The following is a 17,907-nucleotide window of genomic DNA, read 5'->3' on the forward strand; positions in this document are numbered from 1 at the left end:
TACTCTATTTACTTTCTTTCTCTTTCTCTCTCTCTTTCTCTTTCTCCTTCCGGTTCCAATTAACCACATTAATCAACAACTCACCTCTCCTCATGTATCTTAGCCGAAACAAATAGAGAACTTTGTTTTATACTAATAGAATATAAGTGCAATGATTTAGATTAATGGTGTGGTTCACTTACTTAGAATGGAAAATAAATAAAATTTATGCAACATTTTCTCACATGTGAAGGGAGTACTAATTATATAGGAGAATTAAACTCCCTTCGTCCCACTATAAGTGATCAACAATCCATTTTGAGTTGTCCCACTATAAGTGATTGATTTCCTTTTTTGGAAAAAAAAACAACTCCGTTATCTCTGTTATTTTATTCTCTCTTTGTTACTTTTGCCTTTTCTTCTCTCACTCTTCACTTCATTTATTCTCTTCATTTTCTTAAATTTCTTGAGCAAAAAAAATTCATCACTTATTGTAAGATGGACGGAGTATCATATAATCACCTCACTATTATAAATAATTACTACTCCCTCAGTCCATGAAAATTTGTCACTTATTTCAATTTTGGTCCGTCCCTAAAAATTTGTTACCTTTCATTTTTACCATTTTTTGTAGTGACCCAACATTTCACTAACGCATTCACACTCACATTTTATTATACAATCAATATATAAAAGTAGGACTCACATGCCATTAACTTTTTCAATCCACTTTCTATTACATTTCTTAAAACTCGTGTCAGGTCAATAGTATATAGAAGAGAGTAGTAGTAGCAACATTTCTTAAAACCCGTGTCAGGTCAATAGTATATAGAAGAGAGTAGTAGTAGCAGTGGCGGATCCAGGATTTTAGATTTGGGATACGATAAATAGTTATATCAATTTCGGCTTTCAAAATTTATTTGATCTTTTAATCACAATTTATATATGAGTTTTTAATATACTTAATTATATACTATAAAAATGGAAGTTCTTATATATTTATATATTATGGATGATTTATTTCAACTTTTGCAATATACATTATTTTTGCAAAAAATATGTCAATTATTTAAGCAAAGTTTTAGTCATCTTTTAAAAAGTAGTAGAAAAGATACAAATTTAAATCGATTAGAATGAGCAGAAATTTTAAAAATGCATTAAAATGTTTACGAGTGATCAAGAAATAATAAAGATAAAAAAAATGTATTGTAGAGAATCAAATAATATTTTATAACAGAAAATTAAATACATTAGATATTTTGGATGTACAAGAAACGAAAAGATAAAATTATTACATTAGCAAAAATATTAATACCACAAGAGATGTATTATAGTAAATGAAAAGGAGAAAAAAAATAATTGAATAGATTGGCAGAAAATAAAAAGAGAGAACAATACAAAGAAAATAAAAACCATTCATGAAACATAACACTGGAAAGAAAATGACGAGTCTACCACTGGGAGACCACTCATATTGTTCTATTGTTAATATGTTGACAGGAAAGTCGCTTTGGCCGAGTGGTTAAGGCGTGTGCCTGCTAAGTACATGGGGTTTCCCCGCGAGAGTTCGAATCTCTCAGGCGACGTCAATTTTTAATTAGTTCTTACTTTTACAAACAAAAATGAATCAACTCATTTAATAAATTTTCCAAATCAATTCCTTTCAATCGCAGCAATATACATTCGCCTCTGCCATTTTATTTGCATCCCTTTTTTTTAATTAACTAAAATGTTTCTTTAGAAATATAGTACTTCAGAAAAATCAAATCACTGGACACATTGAAATATAGTATAGTGGTAGCAAATTTTCCTACTAACAAAATTATTATCATGATTCTTATTTCTTATAAATCTTGAGATAATAGATCTGGCATTTTCTCAACTTATATCATCAAACTTTCTAGAAGATCATAAGACACAAAATGTGGAAAAAATTGCAAGAACTGGATTGAAACAAATGACTAGCAAAAAAACATTAGCAGAGATTCGCTTTTCCATATCAGCAACAAAAGAGACATCCACAAATCATTAGCATAGTATAATGATGCTGATAATTACTAGCCACAGTAAATTCTTTACAAAAAACTAGTAATTAACTAGAGCAAAAGATGCCTAATAATATTCCATTTAAAAAAAGGAATTATGCAGAAGGATTATGTACTTGAATATAAATACGATAATTCAAGGATCCTGATCGCCCCAAGAAGAAGACCAAACGTGAAGGAAGAAGGCAATGTCCGCTCCAGTAACAAATTCTAGTGGCCATACTTCTGAAACTCCCACTCACTGTTATCTGCAAAATATTATTGACTACATCACAAATGGCACAACAATGACATGATTAAGTATACTATGCAACATGGAAAACTGAGTTACCAAGAGGGCAAACTTGGCGAGTCTTAAGCCACCTGCTGATGCAATGGAAGTGGAAGGCATGGTTGCAAACCCCTATTGAAATTATAGGAGCAAAAATATAAAATTGTAAGAAACTATACAAAGGGAGATGGATATAGTAAATAATATGATCCAGGATGAAGAGTTACACAGGTTGGAATATAGTGAGGGAACTGTAAATCTCAATTTAAAGAACAAAACTTAACTCTCATCTCAAGTTGACTATAAGTTTCCGGCTAAAACAGAATCAACAATACATGCAATTTCAGGCTAATTTCTCCCAAACTACCGTGTTCGTACCAAAAAGGGTACTAAACAAAATTTTGTATCAAAATGGTATCTAGACTTTCATTTTCTTTTGAATAACGTACTTATCTCTTTTTTACACTCATACATGTCTACAAAATTGTTTTTCTTCAACAATTTAATCATATTATTGATCTCAAACAATTAAAGTCATTTCATTCACCATATACATCCAAGAGCAGAAATTTTGATTTTCCTAAAATAAGACAGATATTTAAAATAAAGGGCAAATGGCAAATTAGACAGATAATTAAGATATAACATTGAAAATAGTGCAAGTGTGCAACTACCATTTGTTTTTACACATCAACTCACAATTTCAAAATTCTTCCTTAACTGAAATCAACAAAATTAATCTGTAATTAATTTTGAAACTTAAAACATAGTTTTAAGCTTATGGCAATTATAAAACATACCATGTTCGATAATGATGGTCCGCGCGTATTTTAGATATAGTAAAATTCAATTAATTTTATAAATAAATAGATTTTTTTATTTTTAAATATTTTATGTATTTTTTTAGAAATATCTAAATTTATTTTCTTGAGTGTATGTAATGAATAAAAATGACAATTTTCATTTAATTGAGACTAATTAGATGATTAATGTAACAGTAAAATAATTTAAAGACATTTGTACAGGTAAAAAAAGATATAAGAGCCTTGGTTGAAAGAAAATGAAAGTTTAGTACCTATTTCAATACAAAATTTTGTTTAGTATTCTTTTTTATAAAAACACTATAATAGTTTGGAAACCTTTTGAGAAATTAACACAACAAATTTCATTCATAAAAATTCATGCTCTCTACCATGTACAACTGCGTTAGTCATGAAAGGCCATACATGGAAAAAAGTTAGAATAAACTTGAGAAATATTAAGAGCCGTTTAGGACAATTCAAAACAAACAACATCCTTAACTTTTAAAAACTTGAGCCGTTTAGGGCCATAAGGGACAGCAGATGTCATTGCACAAAATAAGTAAGACAACAGAGCATGTACCAAATTTTCCTCATACTATATTACTTTTTCAGAAACCTCAGATGGCGCTATCAAGGTCACTTAGCCGACAGTTTCTAGAACCAAACAAGGTAACACAGTAAAGCTATCTATAGCAAGTAGAAAACTAGTTTGGATTATACAACACCAAGAGAGAAATCTGATGGCATCATGGCAATATCTAAACAGCAGCAGTATTGCATTTATTCGTTTTTAGATTAACAATCTCAAAGGCCAAACATAACTTCAGGCAATTCTCACTAGGTTGTGAAGACTAGCCTACTGAAGTGTTTATGAAGACTAGGAAAATCAGACACCAGAATATGTAGTACTGTGGATATTTGATCTTAGGTTCTTAACAGCAAACAATCATCCAAGCTCTTAATTTACTCTCATATAATCTCCTTTCTCAATGACGCATCTACAACTCAGGACAAATATAGCATCCAATAGCTAGCCTCTTCCATTCACAGAACAGAATAATGACTTGAAACTCAGACAAATATACAATCCAACCTAACAACATAGGAGTATTGCTTATACTTTGGTGGATATAGTAGTTAAATGAAAAAAATTCAATCTTTACATTTTTTCACGTGGGTAGATGACCTAGAGGTGGATATGATTTATTCATTCGTTTCTTCCTAATGCATCACAACAATAAAGAGAGTATAAAGTAGAAAGTATGAAACTAAAAGAAAGCAGAAGAGTGAAAGATTGTAATGATGGAAGTATTGCAACATACCCCAAGCAACAGTGCATTCCTCGCTCGTCGCACTGGCTTGATTAGCCTGGCACTCAATGCCTGATAAGAAAAATCATCAAAATTAAACAAAACGGAGCAAACGAATTAGAGAGTGTAAATAGGAGGAAAAGAGGCATACATAGATCCATGATATGGTTCCTGCAAATAGCACAATTATCGACCACGATATCTGCAAAAGAACGAATTAGGGTTTATACAAAAAATTCGTAACGAATTCGTAGCTGCGTAGAAATAGATTAATACCCCAGGCCCAGAGCGAGACGGCGTTCCACTTTTTGATCTCAAATTTCTTGGATTTCTTGGAGGACTGTGGCGTGGTATTGGAAGGGCCGGCGCCGGATGAGCCCTCTCCAGCCGGAACCATGTTGACGTCGGTGTCGAGTGTCGCCATTTGAAGGTTGGTTAATGGCAGCGGAACTACTGGTATCTATTAAGGCCTACCCAACTAATTACACACTTTTCCACTTCAAAATTTAAATTAAAGTGTTTGAATATATACGTGAATAATGTATTAGGGCATCTGCTGCAACGCTTTCTCTTATCCGTCTCTTATCCGTCTTATCCATTAACTATTCATGAGTCTCAATGTACTTTTCACTCCATCTCTTAACTAAGAGACAGAACCTGCAACCCTCCATCTCTTATCCGTATCTTAACCATCTCTTAACTAACTATTCATTCAATTTCATTTTTTATTTTTATTTCCAACAAATTCAATTAATAAAAACACATTTCATTAAATAAAATAAAATTACAACATAAAATAAAAATACAAACTTAAAATTTAAAAAAATATAAAAAATACATAATTAAAATCCTAAAAAAATAAAAATTACATAATTTAAAATACAATTTTATAGAAATTAAAAAAAACTACTCCGCCGGCGAATCATCCCCCGAAGGCGGGCGGTGCACCCAAAGCTACGTAGAGGCGGAATGCCAATTTGTCTTGCCATATACTCAATTCCGGCAAGATGACCTTGATATTGTGGAGGCGTCATGCGGGAAGTGTCCGCCATCGTGGTGGTCAAGTACATGGACAATAGGGTGTTCGAGCCCGAGCCCGCCTGGTTTGATTTGCCTCGGCCCCTCCTCCCTCTAGCCGCATTTGCGGCCTTAGTCCCTTGCGGCCGACGGTGCCCACGGGAGGATCCCCGGCATCGTCTGTCGTGCCCTGAAACTCCTGCGAGGCAACCTCTTGTGCGGCGCTGCCCAAACCGCTCCCACTAGACGAGTATTGGCCACCCGTCGTGTGCTTCGTGCGCTTCGAGGTCAAGCCCGAGCTGGACCGGACACCGCCGGCCCACCTTTCCTCGTCTTTGACGGCCTCCCAAACATCGACATGTCTAAATTCTTTGTCGGTGTCTTCGAAATAGACTCCCAAAGCCGATCTCAGAATGTTGGATCCCGTGGCTCCGCTTTGGTAATGAGCCGCTTTGTTCTTGTAGATGCCGCAAAATTTTTTAACCTCTCTGTCGACTCGGTCAAAGTGAGCGCGGAGCATCTTCAATGTGCGGCGGCGGGACCCCTTCGGCTAAATCTCGTTGTAGGCCTCGGTGACCTTTTCCCAGAAGCAATTCTGGGTTTGTTGATTCCCGACGATGGGATCGTACGAGACGCTGATCCAGGCGTTGTACACAGCCATCATGTCCTTGTGGCTGTACGGATGCCGGCCTACATCCTCCTCCTCCTTGGCCGCCTCCACCTCTTCCTCCACCGCCCTGGAGCTTCCACCGCCTCGTCCTCCTTCCGGAGTGGGTTCATCCGGATAATCCTCCCGAATTTGGGATAATCCCTGCGAACTCCTCGGGGCGGAGGGACGAGCGTATGCATCAACATCAAAATGGGGTGGTTGGTACCCCGCCGGCGTCGACGAGCCCTGGGTGCCCGGCGTCGACGAACCGGAGCCGGAACTACCCAATACATTGTATATGCCCCCAGTCGCCAAACGTGTTGATGTCAAACCCGCCGGAGCCGCCACCGCCATAGTTGCCGTCGGCGGACATTTTGTGATGACAATTGGAGAGGTTAGATGAAAATTAGAGAGGAAATGAACATGATTTGGGAAGAATAAATGTGTATTTGTGTGTGAAATGAGGATGAAATATGAGTATTTATAGAGTAAAAAAAAAGGAAAACGGTCGAAAAACGGTAATATTACCGTTTTCTATTTTTATTTATTTATTTATTTTATTAAATTCAAATTTTTAAAAAATTTATTTATTGCGTCAGCATGACGAAGCCCACTCGCGGGCCGGCGAGTGGGCGTCACGCATGGCGCAGGAGCGCGTCACGTCGCGCGAGCGCATGGCGAGACAGCCCGCGATCCGTCTCGGTGGGACGGGCGTCTCGGCGAGACCGGGACAAGATGGGACGCTGCAACGCGTCTCGCCGCAGTCTCGTCTCGGCCGGACGAGATACGAGTCACCCGCGGGACACGTTGCGGGTGGCCTTAGTAGTGGTGGTACTCTTCTTTCTTAACATTGTACTGCATCATTAGTCCCTACATTTTGGATTATGACATCACATATTCTTAACAAAAAAAATAGTGTTAGAGGATCGTTTAATACAATCACGGATAATATTTTTTCAGGCTAATACACCCTCAAGAGCTATGATGGCATTTTTGTCACTCTATTATATTGCTGATATATGATTTCTACCACATTTATATTAATTAACAACTTCTTATGTAATTTCCTAATAATTCTGGTACCTAATACGTAATTAAAATTTTATCATTATTTACACTTTCTATTTTTTTATATAATATACAGATTTATCATTATCTGCATTAATTAATATGAAAATAATAAAATGAGACTCTTTCGTCCTTATAAAACTCATTTTTTGGTATTTTTCTGTGTTTCTATTTTCCCTAATTTTTCTTTGTTTTTTAGCTTGATTCATTAATCAATTTTATTTATTATGAAAATATCCTAATTTTGCAGTATTAATTTATAATTTTACATTCTCTTAATTTCAACTACTATTATTAATAAAAAAATCTCTAAGGATTAAATAGCTAATAGCACATGCTTGAATATTTTCAAAAATATTACTCTTGTTCCAATATTATCATGAATGGCAATAAACTATGCAAATTTATATCCAAAGATTGAATGTTCATATGATGTTAAAAATTTCTATTTGAACTAAAATTAAAATTCTCAACAAAATATCAATCATAAAAATTGTCTTAAAGTTAGGCTTAGAGTAACAAATTAGTTCGATGATATATAATGAAATCATATTTTAAATGTTAGGGTTTTCAAGAAAATAATTACATGTATCATTTAATTAAATGTGAAATATTTTTTATTCTGTGTATTATTGATTCATATTTTATTGCATAAATAACTTTACTTTTTCTTATTTTTTTTGTTGTTTCTCAATGAATTTCCTATATGATATAGCTAGTACTCATTGTTACCATAACTAGAAATAGATGGACATAAGAAGTTCATTTTCTATGCAAATATTGACAAAACTTTAATCACGTATGAAGTACTAGAACTTATTAGAAAATCACATAATAATTTGCTGACAGAAATGTGAAAGAATTCATATGTCAGCGAATTTAGGGTTTGTCAAAAATGCCCTTCAAGCCATTTGGGCATTTTCGTCCGAAAAGTGGCTAAAAAAACCTCACTCGTGATTATATTTAACGTTAGGGTCCTCCAGCGCTATTTTTTTTTGTTAGGGGTATGTGGTGTCACAATCCAAAAAGTTAGAGACTAATGATGCAGTTCACTCTTTTTTTTAAATAAAAATAACTACTCTATACATTTTAGTCTAGCATAGAAAAATAATTTATTTTAATTTTTAATATGTTTTGCTTAATAAATTAAGAATATTATACTCCATCCGTCCCAAAAAAAAGAACATTTTACACAATACGAAAATTAATGTATAATTGGTAAAATAAGAGAGACGTGTAGAATGAAAGTTAAAATAATGTTAGTGGATATTGAGACTCACACTATTATTAGTATTTGTTGGTGGGCCCTAGTGATATAATTTGTACTTGATCTACTATATAGGTAATGAGTTTGGAAGAACTTTCCATAAATCGAAATGTGACATTTTTATGGAACGAATGAAAAGGAAAGCGTCCTTATTTTTGTGGGACGGGGCTTTTACATTAATTTTAAAGGTTAAAAAAATTAAATAGTAGAATATGAATCCTATTTTATTTAATTTTATATTAAAATGAGTGTGAAATAAGTTAATTGAGCATGAATTCATTTCAAAAAGTGAAATAAGACAGTTAAATAATAGACATTCTAAAATGACAAAATAAGATATAGTGAACTAACAAAATAAGAAATAGTAGTACATATATTACAATAGAGGTGATTCCTGAATATTAAGAATAAGAGCAGCAACAACCTATGCTTCTACTTGAATTTCAAACTATATAACACATTTTGGAATGACATTGATTTTATGGATAATTGGTAAGAGGTTTATTTATTTATACTGTCGTAAGTTTTCGGACAACATTTCACCGATAAAAATTGTCGTCAGTAATCCATCCGTAAAATTTACAGTCAGACGTTATTAGTTAGTAAATATTTTACTAACATAATTTTTACTAACGACGTTCATCCGTTAGTAATCAAGACCACCGATAGATTTTGAGTTTTACGATTAAGCATCGCTTTTTTGTAGTGAACGATTTGTATGTACCTATTCAGTTGCTAGCTATCACTAAGCTGCTAACACACATACATATACAACACAAGTGTGAAATTAATCTATAAATATATAAAGCCACAATTTTGGCTATTCACTTTTTGCCGCAAAACTTCATAAAATTCTTGCTACCATACTACATAATTCATGAGACATGTTATATAAAATATGATTCCAAACATTTCTCATTTTATGGCAAGATAAGTTGTCAGATCACATGAGAACTTTCAATTTGATAATTTCAAGGCACAAAATAAATATTCAACGGTTCTCTAACACTAACAAGTAAATATCCACCAATTATCTTGCTTGGTTATAATAACATGAAACAGACTGGAGTTATATTTCACATCCCTTTATTTGTCTAAGATAAGACATATTCTTCACTTTTTTATCTTTAACCATTCATGAAAAGTTCATTGGTCATTACAAACCCTACAGAAAATAATACGGAAGGTTATTGAATAGCAATGAGCAAACAAATTCCCACACAATCAGAGTGCTCAATGGCAAATTAAAACTTGAATATTAACATCTTCAGCATACATTAGGTAAGAGTAATAACAAAGTGCATATATAATAACTTCATAAGCTTATTGAAATCTATCTTTGATTGACTAATATCAGTATTTAAAGAAACCTAAAGAAACTTGAGTGCATAGTGTTAACTCTTAAGTTGACATGCACACACCTTAGCTAACATCTGCATAACAAATAATAACAATGCCACATCTTGCAGCAAAACCAAGAACATTTCAAGAACCAATGCTTATTATACCTTAACACATCCCTCCGTCCCGCACTACTTGCACTTATTTCCTTTCTGGGCGTCCCTCCCGCACTACTTGCACTTATTTCCTTTCTGGGCGTCCCAAGTTATTTGCACTCTTTCCATTTTTAGTAACAATTTATACCTACAGCCGTAATTGTTGACTTTGTCTATCACTCATTTCTTAATCTCCGTGCCCAAAAGGAAATGTGCGAGTAGTGCGGGACGGAGGGAGTAACTTATTAAGTATATTGAAATCAGATTTTGATTGACTAACATCAGTATTTAAATAAATCTAAAAAACATGAATGCAGTGTTTTAACTCATGTTCACACCTTAACTAACTTTTGCATGATAAATAATAACAAAGCCAGGTTGCACAAAACCAAAAACATATCAAGAACCAATGGCTATTAGACATGAATACATTACAAAAAAGTTCAGTTCAATTATCCAAAGGATAAATTTACTATCAGGTACATGTGAATATTACTCACAAATTAAAATATCGTAGAAAATAAATTCAAATTTTAAATTAAGAGCCAAAACACTCAAATTCCTCTATAAATAGAACACAAGGCAGAGATAAATGCACTCACCATTTCAGATTCTAAGTTTCATCAATGACTCCTTTCTTCAGTTTGCTAAAGATCTTAAACCATACACTTCCAAGTGGGTAATCAAAGCTCGATGTGAAGTCTCTGATCAAACAACAAGTTAAATATTAGTTCACTAGATTGTGTTCTTGAAGATCAGGAGGTATGCATCTAAATTTATAGTTTTAATTATCAATATGCAGAAAGTCTAATACAAGTTTAATTTATTTTTATTGCAGGGGACTTAAATTTATGCAAGTTTTCCATGTGATATAATGCATAAATTCAAAGACCAAATCAAAGAAAACAAAGTTTTATGTATTCGTAATTTCTTTGTGAATAAAAACCATGTAACAAACATAATCACTACAAACAAAAAACCGCCTATTTATGAACCCAAAAACTAAGTTCTTGAAGTGGAACACTTAAAATTCCTAGAACATGTCTTCCAGTTCAAAACTTTCAACGAGGTGGCAGAGATAAAAAGAATTGATAAAGAGCCACTATTCGGTAGAATTTCTTTTTCCTTTAGTGATTTTTGTTAAAGCTTTATACAAAATATATACAAATTTAATTTATTTATTGTCACAGATATAATGGGTGTTGTGGTGGATACTGGAAATGTGGTTACACAAGGAAACTCTAAACTCCTAGAGTTGCAGATAATGGATAAGTAAGACATGTTGTGCTTTAATATATAGTATATACTAGTATCACACCTGTGCACATATTAAAATATTTTAAAATATTAATTTTAAATTTTAGTTAGTAGAATGAAATTAAAAATAATATCATTATATAAAGTTTGTAAATAAAATAACTATGAATTACACAACTAAAACACACCATAAACTTAAAATTATTAATAACAAATTATTGAAATTTAGAGAGCTCTGATTCATCATATATGAATTGGGACATTTAAAACATCATTTGATTAAGAAGAAAAAATAAATCAACTGACATCACCTATAACAAAAAAATTCCAATTATAATAGTTACAACATGGTGTATAATAATAATAATAATAATAATAATAATAATAATAATAATAATAGAGAATTATATTTTAGTCATTTGATATTTACTCATATCCTCAATAACAACAAATATATTAAAAAAAACATCCTAAACAAAATTAATAAGAAGTTGAAAATTGTAGTGTCTTAGTGTCTACAACAACAAATGTAATATTTAAATATTTATTATTTACAACACTATTATTTTTAATTAATTATTTTTAAAAAATAATACATCCAAATCTAAAAATTACGTAATCTAATAATATAACTTTTAATCATTCTATACAGAAACTCAAAATAAATTAAGCCAATTATTTATTTCATGTGTTTTTAAGCCATAAGTAGAACTAACAAATAAACAACTAAACGAATACATACAAAAAATATATGAGTACTAAATTTTTAAATATAAATTTAACTTACAATAATTAAAAGATATACAAAACTCTACAATTTCTCGCGAAAGAGGGCACCGTCTTCTTCACAAATTCACTTATACAATCTAAACTCTTCAATTTCTGTATTTTTCTTCCAAATTTTTCGTCAAAGCTTTTCTCCTCCGTCCTTCTCTATCACGCACTAAATTAAATTGCAAATATGATGTGCTTCTTATTTACCAATGAATTAATGTATTTCAAAATAACAAAAAAAATTTCCAAGAAATAACATAATGTCATTGTAACTTATGTAAAATTAATTTGTAAAAATGATGCGTTTCTTATTTACTAAAGGATCAACATATATAAAAATAACACCAACAAATATTGTTATATTAAATTCATTTGCTATGAATGTAATTTTAAATGTAATAAGTATTAACTTTATAAAATATTTAAATTTTCTAACTATTGATTTAATAATATCCAAAAAAACATATACGTAAAGCATTACCAATATTCTAAAATTCTGCAAAATAATATACATAAACTATATTAATACAACAGGAATCTGTCCTACGATATTTTTCATTTTCTCAAGATATGAATCTATAACACTTTCTCATTGGACAACTAAAACTATATTATGCCTGCAACCAAAGTAACTTAAAAAATATATTAAACAGAAAATATAAACAATATGATGATTCAATACTCATTGTGAATCAACAATTTTAATATCGATGAACCGAGAATTAGATTGTGAGATAACCTTGTCGAGGTCGACGACAACGCCAATTATATCTACAAAAATAGACACCGAGACAATGTTAATAAGCAAATAATATTAATAACAATAATAATAATAGAAATAATAATAATTATAATAGTAATAATAATAATAATATTAAAAATTTACCATAAAGTGACTATCCAGCAACATTTTCAATCTCCATTTGATAACATATAATGGTTTTAGACAAATTAACTAAAAAACATAATAAGATAAGAAACAGCATCATACATACTTTCATGAAAAATACATTCCAAGTTAATGGCATTTGATTTGTCACCATATTTAGTCATTTCAAAAATACGCACACACCGGACTCGGATAACTGATTTGGTATTGCTAGGCGTTAGATCACGAAGGAATGTGAATTCCATGATTTAGAAAACTCTTCTTTCTCTAGAGGATTTGTGATAAAATGAGAGAAGATAAAGAGGGAGTGAACCCTAAGCTAGAAAATGATGGATATTTATAGGGAAAAAAACATAAAAAGCTATTCTAAACCCTAAACCCACCGTACATCACAAAATAAAAAGGTCTAATTTATCTAGCTAATAATGAAAATTAAAATAAATAATTGTTTAATTAGAGACCCTAAAACTTCCATTTCAATTGAATAATCATTAATGATTATTTAGTGAAATTAGTGCTTATGGTTTAAAAAAACGCCTAAAGAAGTTTATTACTCTTTCAAAATAATCAATGACATAATTAAATTGCTTTCATTGCTTTTAATTGGTTAGCCATTTCAATTGAATAGCGATCATTTTATTGCTCATTATTTAGTAAATTTAGGCGATGGTTAAAAAAACGCATAGAGAAGTTTTCTGATGTTTTTCATATAATCAATGGAAATATAACGTTTAGTATAACACCAAATATAATTGGTGAGATTGAGATTTGTAAACAGAATGATCAAGTGGTTTATCAAATTGACCGATCGAGTGTATCAGTTTGCAGTAATGTCATTGCGACTTGATCAAGGTGCTCACCTCTCTTTTTCATGAAAACATTTATAACTCCCTAACATGCAACTACTTTAAACAGTAAAGTAGCAAGTAGGGGGTCGATCCCACAGAGAAACTGATGCGTTGAGTGTGTGTTTAGTGAATAGGGTTCGGCTGCTGCCACGCTTTAAGTTGGGAGTTTTAAACTACTGGATTAAACTAGGCGGAATATAAACTAACTACTGGATCAAGTGACTCATCATGCTGGAAAATAGCGAACCGATCAAGTAAGCGACAAACTTGAATAAAAGATTTAACTACCTAAACATGCTACGAATCTACGAAACACTTTTCCATTCAACATAATGAAAGTCCAACATTGGATCTAGGATTTTTTTAAAGATAAAGATTAAACTAGAACAGTAGACGAAAATTCCGAAAATAAATAACTTTGATTTTTAACTCAAAACAGAATCGTGAAGAAGCGGAATACAAAACAAGAACGTTTCTTTGACTACGCAATAAAACGAAATTAAACTAAGCAACTAGATCTAGAGTATGAGAAAGCGAATAAAGCCGAGAGATCCTCGGTCGGAAACTTGAGACGGCGCCGAACAGATTTGGGTTTCTCTGTCGCTCCTTTCGGTCGCTCTCCTTCTAACTGGCCATTTCCACTCTCTAACCTAGGCTATTTTGGAACTTGGAACCAAGAACAAGCGGAAACTAAAACTAAAAAGAGAGAAGAAGAAGGTCTCCACTATGGCGCTGCGTCCTCCATTTATAAGCTCTTCACAACAACCTCCAGCTATGATAACAACTTTGGCAGCGTATATTTGCCCTTGCTGGGATTGCGCACCTCATCCGTTGATACGTGTCCTCCTTCTAGAATGTAGTGGTCCTTCGATAACCGAGTGAGGATTCACCTTCGTCCTTGCGCGTCTTATCCATCGATACGTGTCTCATTTTCTGTTTCACAGCTGTAGTCCTTGATAACTGATTGAGGATCGCCTTCCAGCGCATCGGCCATACGTGTCCTCCTTCTGGAATGTAGTGGTCCCCCGCCTAACTGCTTGATCACCACCTTGATAAACCCACACGGTTTTTGCCTTTTTCACCTTCTGCAACATCTTGATCAGTTTGGCCTTGTTGCCCTTGGTCAAGCGGCATTCCTGCACAATTAACACTCGCCTTCCGCATGAAACTGATCAAGTAACATACTTTTTACCCCTAAACCGATGCATGAAATAGGCCTTATCAAACTGCTCACACTTAAAACATACGTGTCCTCAAGTATAAAGAAAAAAAAATAAAAAGAGAATAAGACAAATTTCAGGCATGGTTTACTCGTTTCAAGAAAGTGAAAGAAGACGAAGAAAAACACAAGATTCAAAACAAAGACACATATTCACATAGATGCATAAAACCGAATAAACTTCCAAAAATCATACCCGAGGTCGAGGTCAATCCATTTGCCAGCAGCTTATGTTTTCTCCCTTTCGCGTTCACTTGATCAAGGTGTCAGTTCGTCAAGATAGCTCAATTTAAACCAATTGTTGGATTCACTCAGTCACTCATTTCTCACCAGAGATGTTATGACTGTTCACTCAGTAATTGCTACACATTTAATACCTCGAATCGGACTGCACAAGATAGTTCCTTAAGGTCTTTGTTTCGGTTGTAATGGGGCTTAGGGGAGTAACGTGTTAGGGTAGGGTCCTAGGGGTTCTAAGTTAAAAACCTTTAAAAATATAAACTGGAAAAAGAAAAAAGAAAAGCACATGAGTCAAGAGACCAAGATCTGAACAATTTTACTGGATCAAGCGGGGTTTCCTTCTTGCCACTTGACAACTCCCTTGGTCAAGCTAGGACCTTGCTTCTTTAACTTTCTGGCTTATTCTTAACTATTGACTTACTGGGTCAGGGTACAACTTTTTCCTGCCCGTTTTCAACTTTTTCTCAACTTTTTTCAACATTTTTTTGAACTGATCAACCTAACTTTTTATATTTGATCAACCCGACTAATGGACTTGATCAACCTGTCTACCCATTTATTTCGGCCCTTCTATCGCTACCCAATTTTCTTTGTTGAAATAATTCATCTCTCGACCCTTTTTTCTCATGTGTTTATAAAAATGTAAAAATTTGATTTTAAGGCTTCAAAAAACGGGTAAAAGTGTATACGACTCAATTTGGTTTACTAAGGGGTGTCGTGTTTGATGAGGCGTGTTCGTGAAACGAAAGAAAAAAAGGCTCGAATGGCTAAGTCCTAATTCCTTTAGTCCTTACTACTTGTGCAATTTTCATCTAAATATCAAAAAGCACCCTCTCGTATTTTTTTTTGTAAAAATAGTAGAAAGTGTTCTACTTTGGCTTATAACTCACATTTTAGAGAGGCTTCACAGAAGGTTTTTTTAAAAATGAGCATTTCCATCATACTTACTGAAGGGGTTGGCAGCGGAAGCGTGCGTTCTTACGGATCATACAAAACTGATCTATTTAGCAGATTATTCAGACAAAATCTATTCGCGTAATTATCACATGTATCATGCTCGCAACTTGAATTGTAAACATGCTTTAGCACAAAATATCTCTAAAACATGCGACTACGGAGTTAGCCAATTTACCTCGTTGATCCACTTGAGAATCGAAGATGGCTTGCGTGTTGTCTACGTGAAGATCTTGAGACCTCGACCTTGGATCTTCTGACTGGTGTCCCGGACTGTAGACTAATATTTGTGTGGGCAAATCTCACAAGTGTACTAGGACTTAAATAACGAAGACAGAAAACTGCTCACGAAAGGAGAGCAATTTTTTATTCTCTCTCTAGATGGAGAGGGACGAAAATTATGATTAGGAAAAAGTGTATTTTCTGTCTCCTTTATTCTCCTATTTATATTAAGTCACATATTAGGCCCAGTCAGGGATCAAAGGAAGAATTTGGACATGGCCTCACCCAATTAGCTTTTTAATAATTAAATTGAACCCACAATGTAATACATGCTTATACTGGAATATTACAAGCAACCACTACAGAAGTAATATTGCACTGCCTTTCCAAATCCGAAATTACAAGTATTCCGGGTTTCCTTTTCGTGTGTGTAATTCATTTCCCGTGCTTAAGATAGAAACATCCATTAATTAATCAATGCATGCTATGGACTTAATTAATTAACATATTTTAATCTCCAAGAGTGGACTTAGCAAGAAACTCTTATGTATTATTCACAGAGTAATTAAACTCCAACTAGCTAGGTTTCGAATAATAAAACCTTGTTTCGAGCTCCTCTTGTGGATGTTATCAGCCGAGACTCTCCTCGCACAAGATTCAACATAATAGCAATCCTAGCACCGCCAGATAATGATCACCACTACCTAATATACCTGGATCGTTGGGTGAAGAAAAACCCGCACCTTTGGTAAGTCAAAGTAGTAGATACTCAGTATCGTATGCTCAATGCTAACGTACATTGATTAAGAAATTAATTATCAAGACCTCGTCTTTCAGTAGATAGCATAAAGACTCGTCTTGCTGTTAGATCCATTCAGTGCTATACCACACCAACGTCATCTTATTTCAATAAGGCTTAGAAATAGTCGGACTGACATTGCAACCTTTCACGATAGGTAGTCTAGGCCTATCTAGGTTGTGAAATTATTATTTTTCTTTATTCAGGACTGACCGCGTACCTTAAATTGAGCGCAGCCCACAACCGGTCTACTAAAACAAAGACTTAGACTTTGTTATGTTCGCTTGTACATTTAAATATGCAATAAACATCCATTAAATGTAAAACATAACAACATCATGATAAAAATAATCTGTTGCATTCATTGGAAAATAATAATTAGAGTTTTACAGTATTCAATCACTCGAAAGGTGATTTCTAGTATAAAAACCCTAACAATCTCCCACTTATACTCAAAACAGCTTTCGAGTATACAAAACAGTAGTGCACACGTCTAAATTTCTCCCACTTATACTGAAAGCGAGTGGAGGTCTTGAATGAGTCGAACTCCCATCCCTTCAACGTGGCCCTCGAACGGTTTCTCCGCCAATGCCTTCGTAAAATGATCTGCCAGGTTGTTCTCTGACGCAATCTTGACTACTTGTATGTCTCATCTCTGCACTATATCCCTTATGATATGATACTTACGCTCTATGTGTTTGTTCACTTTGTGAGCTCTTGGTTCTTTCGAATTTGCCACAGCACCAAAATTGTCACAATAAACGGTGATGCTCTTGGGAAGATTCGTAACCACACCTAAA

At 33.5% G+C, this 17,907-nt stretch overlaps 1 protein-coding gene and 1 non-coding gene across 2 annotated transcripts; one reads left to right on the forward strand and one right to left on the reverse strand.

The window, feature by feature from the left end:
• The first annotated feature begins 1,483 nt into the window (after window positions 1-1,483).
• Window positions 1,484-1,565, forward strand: TRNAS-GCU. The gene has a single exon. It is a non-coding gene; the product is annotated as a tRNA-Ser (tRNA).
• Window positions 1,566-1,941: 376 nt separating this feature from the next.
• LOC121746682 (RING-box protein 1a) lies at window positions 1,942-4,888 on the reverse strand. Its single transcript, XM_042140597.1, has 5 exons — window positions 4,685-4,888; window positions 4,560-4,610; window positions 4,421-4,480; window positions 2,356-2,427; window positions 1,942-2,272 (listed from the first exon to the last, which is right to left on the reverse strand). Exons 1-5 carry the CDS (start codon window positions 4,830-4,832, stop codon window positions 2,235-2,237), a joined length of 369 nt encoding a protein of 122 aa, XP_041996531.1. The 5' UTR covers window positions 4,833-4,888; the 3' UTR covers window positions 1,942-2,234.
• Window positions 4,889-17,907: the final 13,019 nt, after the last annotated feature.

Source organism: Salvia splendens, chromosome 9 (genome assembly GCF_004379255.2).
Source record: "Salvia splendens isolate huo1 chromosome 9, SspV2, whole genome shotgun sequence".
Taxonomy (NCBI): domain Eukaryota; kingdom Viridiplantae; phylum Streptophyta; class Magnoliopsida; order Lamiales; family Lamiaceae; genus Salvia; species Salvia splendens.

Excerpts from the sequence above, each read along its gene's own strand:
- LOC121746682 (XM_042140597.1), bottom strand. The coding sequence starts at position 4,832 with ATGGCGACACTCGACACCGACGTCAACATGGTTCCGGCTGGAGAGGGC. Across the intron at positions 4,481-4,559 it reads GAACCATATCATGGATCTAT|GCATTGAGTGCCAGGCTAAT; the intron begins GTATGCCTCTTT and ends TTTTCTTATCAG. Across the intron at positions 2,428-4,420 it reads GGAATGCACTGTTGCTTGGG|GGGTTTGCAACCATGCCTTC; the intron begins GTATGTTGCAAT and ends TAATTTCAATAG.